General features: G+C 32.0%; 1 protein-coding gene across 4 annotated transcripts in view; it reads right to left on the bottom strand.

Annotated features, from left to right (window-relative positions):
* The window catches only part of Dpp10 (dipeptidyl peptidase like 10), a 1,332,172-nt gene that overhangs the window by 124,499 nt on the left and 1,195,082 nt on the right, over positions 1-12,591 (bottom strand). For all 4 annotated transcript variants that reach the window (XM_004836090.4, XM_004836089.3, XM_087197849.1 and 1 more), the window contains 2 exons: positions 10,260-10,312; positions 10,080-10,161 (listed from right to left, as the gene is read on the bottom strand). In XM_004836090.4, the coding sequence (XP_004836147.1) occupies positions 10,080-10,161; positions 10,260-10,312 (135 nt within the window). The remainder of the gene's footprint in view (positions 1-10,079; positions 10,162-10,259; positions 10,313-12,591) is intronic.

The following is a 12,591-nucleotide window of genomic DNA, read 5'->3' as shown; positions in this document are numbered from 1 at the left end:
CTATTGTTAAAAAATGACCTAATAATCCAAGTCTGACTTTGCATAAATTTATTCTCTTTTCTATCACATTTGAGAATCTCATGCTACTCCAGAGGGAATCAAATTCAGCACCTAATTGCAAAATTCAGCTCTTAGGTCACTCCTTTCATGAAGCTGCCATAACTTATGATGGGATCTCCCCTCAAAAGATGAAGTTCATGTCGAGATCCTCTCTAAGTTTGTCCAGACACAGAATTCTTACTTTTATAGTCTTGAGCTCTTGCAGTGCAGAAGTTGTACCTTTTATATCCATAACAAGTAACATCCTCTTAATGTATAGTCAGAACTCATAAAATTTTATAACACACACTAAAGCTGCTAAAATACTTTTATTGGAATAAACACTGCTCCCCCCAAAAAAAAAGTGATAGGGAAAATTCAGTACTCCATCATTAGTATTGATACTTTTTGTCTTGAAGTATTGACTTCCTTTCTATTTTTCTGACATGTTAAATGAAACCATAGAAACACATATAGAATAGAAAAGAAAAGTATTTTAAAATCACATACAGTGGACAGATGGTTTTCTTCTTTCCTTTCCTTTATTGTTTTGTTTTCTTTCACTTTGTTCTTTCATTTACATAAGCCTAACAGTACTTCTACTCACTGTCAAGAGCTGGTCCATCCTAGAAAATTTCAACAGCTGAGTACTTTGTTTCTCACTCATGCCTGTACAGGCTTCAACAACCTTCCTTTAGCAAAAATCTCTTTAATTATTTTCAGTGGAAAACTCTTGGCTGCTTCCTCCACAATTCATTATACACATAATACATGCTCGGAGGGTTATAGAGTCTGAGCTCCGGCCTTCAGAGAATTTAGAGTCCAAGGCAATCAGCAGCCATTTCAAGTGACTTCTAATAAGGTCAGTGCAAGCAACTTGAAAAGCAGCACTTCTTCAGCTAACAGTATTAGAGTTGCTGTTTTCTCTTTATATCAGTATGTGCAACTCTGAAGTGGAAAAAAGTACACTGAACTATGTTCTTATTAAGGAGTATTATTTCTTTTTCTATTTTTTGTAGATTTATTACTTTATGAGGGGCTGGGTCTATAGCTCTGTAAACACTTGACTAGCATCGATTTAGGTATAAATGTTGCAAATATAGTATTTAATTATTAGACACTAATTAATGGGGTGCTTCCCTGAAGGGTGTGTGATTTTACATGATAATGCAAATTAATTTTATTTTAAATTATGTATTGTAATTGCATGTTTTTTCTTTTCCACACATACACATTGTTGTATCATTTTACTTATATAAGAATATATTTCCTTTCACATATGTATATATACATATATGTCACCTATGTAACATATGAAGGTAAATATTTACCTGAATAGTTTGAAAATTTATCAGTTGAGAAGCTTGAGTTATTTTAACTTTTTGTTTGTGTGTGTGTGTGTGTGCATATGTGTGTGTGTGTCCCATGAAACTCACTTATTATCTTATGGTTCATCAGTATTTCCAAACTGTACTGCTCAACTTTCCCATTATTAGGACAAAATTGTTTCGGTTTTTTTTTTAGAGAAAATGACATTGACATAAAATAGAAGACTTCTCAATTAAATATCTAATATTTTTTACTATTTTAGGGGCATCATTTCATTAAAAAACAAACACTTTTTAATAAGATGAGATCCCAGTTGTTGATTCGTTGTGCTAGTTCCTGTGCTCTTGAGGTTTTGTTCACAAAGTCTTTTCCTATGCCAATGTCTTCAAGAGTTCTACCTAACTTATTTTCCACCAAGTTTAGTGTTTCTGTTTTAATATTTAGATCTTTAATCCACTTCAATCTTAGTTTAGTGCATACTGATAGATGTGAGTCTAGTTTTAATCTTTGGCAGGATGAAATCCAGTTTTTCCAACACCATTTATTACATAGGCTATCATTCCTCCAATGAGGGTGGTTGGCTCCTTTGTCAAAGATGAGGTGACTGAGTATGTCTGGAGTTGTTTCTGCATCTTCCAACCTATTCCACTGATCCTTAGGTCTGTTTCTTTGCCAGTACCATGCTGTTTTTATCACAGTAGCTTTGTAGTATACTTTCAAGTTGGGGATTATGATACCCCCAGCCATGTCTCTGTTGCCTAGAATTGCTTTTGCTATTCTAGGTCTCTTTTGGTTCTAAATGAATTTTGGGATTGTTTTCTCTAGTTCTGTGAAGTATATTGTTGGAATTTCAATTGGCATTGTATTGAATCTATATAGTAATTTTGGAAGTATGTCTATTTTCACTATATTGGCTATTCCTACCCAGGAACAAGGGATGTCTTTCCATTTTCTTGTATCCTCTTCAATCTCTTTTTTCAGTGTGCTGTAGTTACCAGTGTAGAGGTCTTTTGCTTCCTTTGTTAGATTGATTCCTAGATATTTCATTTTTTTGGATGCTATTATAAAAGGAATTGTTTCCCTAATTTCTCTCTCAATGAGTCTGTTATTTGTGTACAAGAAGGCTATTGTTTTTTGAGTGTTGACCTTATATCCAGCTACTCTACTGAATCTGTCAATTAAGTCTAGAAGTCTTTTGGCAGAGTTTTTTGGGTCTTCTATGTAAAGTATCATATCATCAGCAAATAATGACAGTTTAATTTCTTTCTTTCCTGTCTTTATTCCTTTTATTTCTTTCTCTTTTCTAAATGCTGTGGCTAATATTTCCAGAACTATATTGAACAGGAGTGGTGATAGTGGGCATCCTTGTCTTGCTCCTGATTTTAACGTGAAAGTTTTCACTTTTTGACCATTTAGTATGATGTTGGCTGTTGGTGTTTCATATATAGCCTTGATCAGGTTGAGATAAAGACCTTCTATTCCAATTTTCTATAGGGTTTTTATCATGAATGGGTGTTGGATTTTGTCGAATGCTTTTTCTACATCTATTGAGATAATCATATGGTTTTTTTCCTTGACTGTGTTAATATAGTGTATTACATTTATTGATTTATGTATGTTGAACCATCCTTGCATCCCTGGGATAAATCTAACTTGGTCAGGGTGTATGATCTTCTTGATGACCCTCTGTATTCTGTTTGCCAGTATCTTCTTGAGAATTTTTGCATCTATATTCATTAGGGTGATTGGTCTGTAGTTCTCTTTTTTGGTATGGAGATACCTCAAAGAACTAGGACTAGAGGTTTCATTTGACCCAGCTATTCCTCTGCTGGGTATCTCCCCAAAAGAATTAAAATAATCATACCACACCAATATATGTGCACCCGTCTTTATAGTGGCACAGTTCATAATAGCTAAAGCTTGGAAATAGCCCAAGTGTCCATCTACTGGAAACTGGGTAAAGAAGGTGTGGTTTTAAAAAATGAAATGGAGTACTATTCAGCCATAAAAAATGAGAAATGAGAGGCATTTTTATAGCTAAATGGATGCATATTGAGGCCATCCTCTTATGTGAAATAAATAGGACACAAATGTATAAATACTGAATAGTTTCTCTAGTGTGAGAAACTGAAAGGGTAAATAAGGATTAATACAATTAAAATGAATAATTGATAATCTGAAATAGGAAGGAAAGCTCCAAAGGTGTACGGGAATTGGGAGGGGAGGGGGAAAGGAAAGAAAGTAAAGGACAAATTATTTTTAACATATAGCTTTTATTATGTTGAAACCATATCCTTATAGTCCTACTTTGGTGGGTGCGTTAAGTCATCCAAGTGGTTTAACTTTGTCAAATGTCTTTGCATCAATTGAAATGATTATATTTGGTTTTTTCTATTCCATCAGTATTGTGTATTACATTGGACCAGTTTTTAGGTGTGGTATCATTCTTGCATTCCAGAAATAAACCCCACTTTATTGGTATTCTATCATGTTTTTAATATGTTATTGAATTTGTTTTGTTAATATTTTGTTGAGGAATTTTGTGTAATTCATAAGTAATGCTGGTCTGTAGTTTTCCTTTCTATCAGCCCCTTTAGTTTTTCTGTCAGGGTAATTCTGGCATCAGAGAATAGGTTAGAAATTATTTCTTTCACCAACTTATGGAAAAGTTTAGCAAGAAGTTATTTTGAAATGTTTGGCAGAATTTACCAATGAAATCATTAGGTCCAGACTTTGTATCAAATATTTGATTATTGATACAATGTTCATATTAGCTACAGATCTATTCAGATTTCTTTTATTTCTTCTTGATTTCATCTTGGTAGGTTTTGTGTTTTTAGGAATTTTTTATTTTACGTAGTTTATCAAGTTTATTGGTATACAGTTGCTTATAATACTAGCTTATAGGTTTTTATTTCTGTATAGGCAATTACATTTTTCCCACTTTCAATCTTAATCTTACTAATATAATTCTCAGTGTTTTCATTTAATCAATCTAATTAAAGATTGGTCAATTTCACTTATTCTTTTGAAGAACTGACTTCGATTCATTGATTTTTCTTGTTTCTTTTTCTACTCTTTATTTGTGCTCTGACTACTATTATTTTTTCATCTATTAGGTTTGGATTTAGTTTGCTTTTTTTTGTTGTCTTGTGTTATAATGTTTGGTTGCTGATGTGAGATCTGGTTTGTTTTCTATTATAATTCCAAACTCTGTGACTCTTCACATGTGTCCAAGTAGAACGCAGAACAGGTAGCTAAAAACAGAACAAAATGTGACTTCCTTTTGTACACTTTGTTATTGAAATCTTGAGTCAAATCTCTTCTCAGCTCTACATATGGTCATTTTGATCACTTAGGGAGTGCCCGTCTAGGAGCTGGCAGGACAGGGTTGATTAACCCTATGTTTACGTGATCTCATCCTCTTTCAAGAGTGAGGGCATGAAGCTAAGGTATTTAAAGCGACAATCAGGTACCCTAAAAAGCCTCCAGCCAATGTCCTAAGTCTGTTATCACCTGAATTCCAGAAAAGGAGAGTCTCACATGACTGAAACCACCACACATTAATCCAGTCCTTTCCTGGAGACCGAGCCACACCTCAGCCATGAAAATTCCACAGCTATGAAACCAGTACTCAAGTAATGATCAGTCAGACCTCCAATCACCAGCTGATCCTTAAAGCAGACCTTTTGCTTTTGCAGAGCTGGGGGGATTCTCATAACCTTCATCAGAGTGTGACCCCTGCAGCTTTTCAAACTGGAACCCTTTCTGATGTTTCATCTTCTTGTTTGTTAAGGACTGACCTGATATTTCAATTTCTCAATCCAAACTCCTTTACCATTTTCTCTTACGTTCTTTTACTAATTAAAGCTTTTTCCTATAAACATATGCTCTGGTTTTAATTTCTGTCATTACTAAAAGCCAGGACTCAAGCTAGTTAGTGACAAAAGGTTTATGGCATTCTATGTAAAAAAATAATAATATTAAGATTACAGCAAGTTCTCATCCACCATATCCAGCCATGTTGCAACCTCTGGCTCTATCCCAAGGTCAGAATAGTAAGGTTTGAATCAATTTAAGACATTGAGGCAGCCATGTCAGCACAACTAAAGACATTCAAGAAAAAAGAATTCCAGAACTTCAGAAAATGGCAAGAATGATGGGATAAATCTATACAAATACAATAAACATCAGTAATTGATAAAAAAGTGCTACTTTCTCAAGTTCATCAGTTAACAAATAGTGGACCCAATATTCACTCACTCACAATATGATTCCTAAGAGAGGACCATACCTATTCTATTTTTTAATATTTTTATACATTTCTTGAATATGTGAGAAAATAAGCAATCAATAACAATTGAAAGGCATGAAAAAAATTCATCCAATTAATACTACTTTCTGGAGTATATCAAAGTGCTATTATTTTGGCCAAGTGTAAGTTTCTGTCAGACAAGACGTAAAAGGAAAGAATCATATTAAACCAGCCAAAACTTTAAAGATTTCTAAAGGACTCTGTAGTAACATAAAGTGAAATTATCTTGTTTTCTGGGCTCAGGAATTTTATGAGGTATAAAGTTGCCTGACCCAGCGAACCACCTTTACTCTGCACAGCACCAGAGTGAAGCAGATGCTATAGCACCTGCCACTTTCTGCGTCCCATTCACCAATATCCATGGACACAATCACACACTTCTCTGAAACAAAACCAGGATGTTCATATCTAGCACACCCCATGCAATTTCCTGCCACTTTCAAGAATTTCATACTGGGTTAACTCTAGAGACCTTCTACAAAGGTAGATAAAGTACACTGTCTAAAAATGTATCTAGTATCTACATTAGAATGACAAAATACTGCCCATAACCTACAGTGTCTGGGCATTGTGTTAATTTTTCATTTTAAATTTTTCTCATAAATATTTTTTCAACTATTTACTCATTTAATGTGGAAATGACAGTGAATACAAGTTTTTCTGTAGGACTTCTTTATAAAATAAATTCATAAAAAATATTTGAGCAGCTTCAAATATAATGTATTAACTTTGTGTATGCATTTATTAATGATTTAAAATAAACCTTTATTTATTCAGTGTCCTTTGGTCTAAGTCTGTGCAACTACAGTAAATGTACAGAAAATTCAAGACTGTCATAGCATAATATATTTTACCTTTGATTCTTCTCTATATTTTAAGCAGTTTTTAATGTTAATGTTGTTTTATTTAACAGTTAGTTTGCATGTTTAAGGAAAGAATCCAACAGAAAAATGAAAGTTTATATGTGAAAAATGTTTTCCTATGTCAAAACACTAATTCATAGCCAGATCACACTGGAAATATTTCAAACTGCAAGCTGTGAATTTGAAAAATGAACAAAATCTGTTATAGTGTTACTCTCTATTTTCCAACCTTCCATCTACTTACCTATTTGCTTATTTCAGTAACTGTGACAATCAAAATTTTAGATAGTTTTTCTTTAAATGAGAATAATAAAGCAGTTTAAGTAAGTTTGCAAAGAAGCAGAGTCAAATGCCCTCATTTTACTGATTAGGAAGATGAAGTAAAAAATGAAAAAATGACTTGGATCATAAGACCAAACACTCACAGAGACCATATCTGACGCTTATTAACTTCTAGAGCATATCCATGTCCGGAACTATTCATGTGAAAAAGAGCACTGTGTAGTAATAGAATATTACTTTCAATCTTGTTGAAATACATAATCTCACCTCCTTACTTCACCAATTAGCTTAAGCAAGCATTTCTTACATTTAAAAAAATAGAACAAAAATAATAAACATATATAATTTATTAAGATAAATAATTATATTTCTCAACAACATTATAATGAAATAATGTTGTAGATATTTTTATTTTAAATGTGAGAAAGTTGAGGCTCTCAGAAAATAAGTAACATATCTTAATCACGCAGGTGTTGTGGAAGTAGTGATTTTAAGTTTTTTTGAAAAATCTAGAAAATTGTGTTCAAAAAATATTTTAAAAGTTAGAGCTATTCTGTCACATTTGTGGAAGGTCAATAGAGTAAGTGCATATTGATTAAAGTATCAAGAATCCAATTTCAGTATGAAATTAAAAACAGTTGAAATTGTATAATGTAAGACTGACAGAATGCTAAAGGAAAATAAAAAACTTAAAGAAGCAAAATCTCACATTCACTATCACCCGTAAGGAAATAAAAGAAATATTGTTAACATTATTAAGATTCATCTAATAAGTACACACAGAGCCCTGCCCTATGTCATGAATAATACATAAAGCTCATCATGGATAAATTTATAATAATTTCTGCTAAGCCATTAAACAAGTCATTCAATTTTAGTCTTTATAATAGACCTGCTGTAAACACTATAAATTAGTTTTAACATCATTTTTATATTTTTGTAAATTTTAAAACAAACCAATAATCAACCTGAAAGAAGATATTACAAATTGAAAAATATCAAGACAAAATCACATTAAAACAGTATTACTATCAAACTTTTTGAATTAGAGAGAATTAGAGAGAATTTCATAATATTTCTTTATATCAGAAATTAAATGAATACACTAACATTACAATAGGTAATATCAGATAAATTTAAAATTTGGTGCATTCGAGTGATACAGATAAAGTTTATAAACATTAACCAAAATGGATAAGAGAAAAGAGAAAGTATTTATAAATTGTGTTAGAAGAGAATTAGGAATAAAACACCAAATGTAAAAAATAAAAGATTAAAATATTAAAACTGAGACATTTAGGTAATCTTTAGAAATATATCACTTAATAAAACTCATTTTTAAAAATGTAAAATATAATTTCATAACAATAATGTAACATTTAAAAAATCTTCCCACATAAACAAAACAAAAGCACAACATCTGTTTGTTCATATGTTAACAATTATTGGAGGATTTAAAGAAAATATGAAGTATAAAAATTAGAATGTAAGAGCAATAAATCATTTTAGCTCAAGAATATAACAGTATACATTGAAATATTTTGAATTTATAGTTGCTCTTAGCCAGGTATAATCATGAATAAGTAATTTGAATACCTTTCCATTTAATTACCAGTAACAAACTGATTTTTAAAAAGAATATATATGCAATTAAAATAGAAGCTTAAATTTTAAAATGTAAATACTTAGGTAGAAAATTATAACTTGTAACTAAGCTATTAAAGTCCAAGTAATTTAAAATATATAAGATGTTAATGAGTATGAAGATTCATCATCACTGAAAGGTTAACTTTCCAAAATATACCTAGAAGTCCAAGGCAATGTCATTTAAGGTTCCAAAAGTGGACATGTGAACTGAAAGCCAATTTTGACATTCACATGAAAGATGAAAAAGTAAAATAACATCCAAAATACATCTGAAAACAAAAAATGAAGCATATGAACCTGCTTTATCAGATTATAAGGCTTGTTTTAATTAGCACACAGGTGTCCTCAGACATGGTGAGACAAACCAGTTGAAGCAAAATAGAGAGCCAGGAGACAGCTCCTGCAGGTGTGGCACATGGCCCCGTAAATGTGTTACCATAGATCAAGTGACCAATAAAAGTGCCTGGCAATTGCTGGCTGAATGGAATGTTCGTGAAATGAATAGTGGCTTAACATCATACACAACAGACAACATCAGATAGCTCAATGACTCAAATATGAAAAACGTACTTGGAAAATTCTAGGAGGATATGATTGAAGCCAAATTGCAATGTCATTGTCAAGATTTAATACAAGAAATACAAACCACGTATATGATAAATCAGAATATTTGTAGAAATGAAACCAGAAAAAATATTAAAAAGTAAAACCCAAAACTGAATGAAAATAGAGGCAATTATTCAGAGCACATAAACTCTTTTTATAAGAAAAGGAGAAAAGTGAAAATTGTCAAATTATTAATATGTATTTCTTATATGAGGAAACACAATAACTAAAAGTTTTCCTAGCTCAATAAAAGAATAAGTGTTTATAAAGCTATGATTAAATACTCTTGTATAATATCATCATACGAGTGATAATTTAAAAGTCTAGAAAGTCTAGATATTAGTAAAGCGATAGAGCAAAAGGAACTTTCATTGTTCCTGGCATGGAGGTACCCACTTAGCAAACCATTGGGAAGTTGATTTGTTAATGATTAGTACATGCACTACTCATGAGCAATACTATTTCCTGAACAGTATTTCCATGATCAAGTGTTTATGTCAGTGCAACAGGATGTATAGGATATAATTTTGTTAAAACTTCTTTTTACACCAATAATTCTCTTTGAATTTGTGATATTTAAAATATAATTGATAAAAATCACTTTAAATAATACTGTCTATAAATTTTTATTCTGCATAATGCTTTGAGAATAAATATCTTTTTTGAGTTTTGAATAAATACTGATAATGAAAACTTGCACAATATTAGGTAATAGAAATTGCCTAGGCCCTAGTATCCTTGGATCTCTTCTAGAGTTTATTATTAGCTAGTAGTTTAATCATATAGTACTTCACAAACTCATTTTGCTTTTTTAATTATTGACAAAATAATACTAGTATCATCTGATACATCTTTATGTTGAAATACTGCGTGAATGGTATAAAGGAACTTAGGAAAACATTAAATATAGAGATAATTTTTAAAAGGAAGTGACTTCTGTACTTTTTCCATTAAGCTTTGATGTGTAGTACTTAGTGCATAGCAAAGCTCGTGCTTACCAGCTGCTGCCCTTGGACACCCCAGGCCGCATACTGCAAAACGGAGTCCTCTACTTCTGGGGGATTTAACTCCCAAACTTCCCTTGAAAAAATGTGAATATTTTTACATGAGCAAACCTGACATCTATACAAATAATTTTGGACAATTTCTCATTAAAACCAGAAAATCAAAGAACTTACCTAGTATGTATGTTGTAAATCACATATGAAGCTGTATATGAGTAATGAAAAATCTAAAATTAAAAAAGAGAAGAATTATTGACTGCAGTTTGGAAAAAAGAAAGCTTAATCTTAATATGTCTATATATTCTTGATAAAATCCAGGAAATTCAGTTATTGATATTGTGGAACATTTAAATTTTGAAATCTAATATGGGAGGGAGTTTCTTACCTCCTCTGTGGGTAACCACAGTAGCCTTCTTACCTCTCTTCCTACCTTCAGTCTCACCCTTACTCAGTTCTTCCTATCCTAAGTATAGTTGTAACTAGCTCACTTTCTTCCTTATAATTTTCAGTAATACCTCACTGCCTACAAAATAAAGATCAAACTACTCTATTTAATGTTCACACACCATGGAATTGGGGTTCTATATGTTTTCTACCCTTACCGCCCTCTACCTCACTTGACCTCGTCTATATTTTAAGCAAATTAAGTAAAGTTTTTCTGTAAATGCTGAACTTTTGCAACTGCCCCTCCAATCTCCCACCAGGACAACCTACATCAGCTGAGGTGGAAAGTTTCCCTACTTCTAATACAGACACTGCATGGAGCTCATGATTCCCTCAACTGAAATTGCTTCTCACTCTAAAGTGTAAATTATATACTCCTTTCCCCACTAGGAGGTTGTCAAGTGCATGTATGTGTTATCTTTTCATTCTCCACATAACTTAGTACAAATGATTATGTGCAATGTTCTATTGATATTTGCTGAATAATGGTTCTGATGGGAAAAATCACGCATGTTGAAATGTTTGTTGGTGAAGGTAACATGGAATTTTATACCCCACCCTTTCATAGTAATGTTTGGATATAGTACATTAAATAGTTGGATGCAAGTAAAGAATCTTCAAGACATATTATTACTATCTTTGAAGAACACTGTTTCTTTTCAAAGGTCACTTTCCCAAAGACAAAATTCATGACAAGTTGACAAAATCTCAAATAGGACTATGTGAATAATGCAGAAATATTATTATATTTTTGTCCTTACCAAGTAGATTTGATGTAGTGGTGTAATGTAGAGGATATGAGGAAAATTGCAAAAGATAGGTTAAGGAAATAAATGGTAAGTATGCTATTCTTCAGTTAAAATGATTTTTCTCAGACACTTTGTGATTCTAGTGAAGATTTTTTTACCTAGCTATATTGTTGTATTATTATTTCAGGATGTATATGGATGTTTTTATTTATCAGTATTCAATTAAAAAGCCTCTTTTATTCTTAGAATGCATGAACATGTCACAAATTTAATACTGTCAATTATACTTTCTGGAAGTCTGTTATTTCTTCTTGTTCCTATAGTATTTTCAATTAAACAAAATTGGGTACCTATTTAGCAAAATAATAGTAGCATTCTCTCTTTGCATCGAAATTTCAAAAATTTTCCCATTTGTTACAGTATTGTTTTCCAATGAATCTTTAATCTTCCCTTCTGTTTGGAATAACTTAAGTCTGAGATTGCTTTCATTTTAGTATTAAAGAAACAAGACCAATTTTTCCTGGTGCCTATTTTGAGATTCACATTGAATTCTGTAAAATCCCATACCTGACTAAAATTTTAAACTTTGAACATCTACAATACTACAAAGAGATGAGAAATATGTTTACCTCTGCAAACATTTTTTTCTCTCTCTCTCAGAAAAGTTTTGTTGCCAAAGCAAACTGCCAAATGAGCACTTGGTCTTCAAACCAGATAAATGTGTCAATGCTGTTATAAGTGAAAAGAGACTATTCATCCCATCCAGTAATCACCTAATGCACTGTCCCTGATTGCTAGGCACGTATCTATCTTCAGAGAAATAGTTACTGTGCATTACTGTTTTGGGGAAAGCAGATGACCAAACTACTGAGATATAAGTAGGTATAATATATGAATGCTAGTCTTCTGTGATATTTCTTATGGAGGTTTCTAGATCTTCTCTATGTATAAATCTAAAATACATAGATCCCTTCAAGTGGAACGGAGCAGAGGAAATATAAATCTGCTTTCTGCTTTGTGATTTTTAGCTTGTTATAACATTTGTTTCAATGAGTGTACTGAGACAGAAGATCACAATAAAGATAATAACTCTGACTTACTTCCAAACCTCTGGCAGGCTGAAATAATAAGTTAAAATATTTCAGTCTTTTCTATATGTATGTACAAAAGCCAGCAGTTTGCCCTCTACAGAAAGTGAAGACCTATCCTTTACTCCTGGTATGGATCTTTTCTTTAAATTCAGAGATCTCTTTTGTTGTTGTACATGTGTCTGTTCTCAGCAGATCTCAAATGCTTCTTCTTTTATAACTTTC

The sequence above is a fragment of the Heterocephalus glaber genome, unplaced genomic scaffold, assembly GCF_053883595.1.
Source record: "Heterocephalus glaber isolate CG9 unplaced genomic scaffold, H.glaber_assembly_v1.0 deba00000347, whole genome shotgun sequence".
NCBI lineage: Eukaryota > Metazoa > Chordata > Mammalia > Rodentia > Bathyergidae > Heterocephalus > Heterocephalus glaber.
The sequence above is the reverse complement of the archived record's forward strand: the minus strand, read 5'-3'. Positions and strand labels throughout refer to the sequence as shown.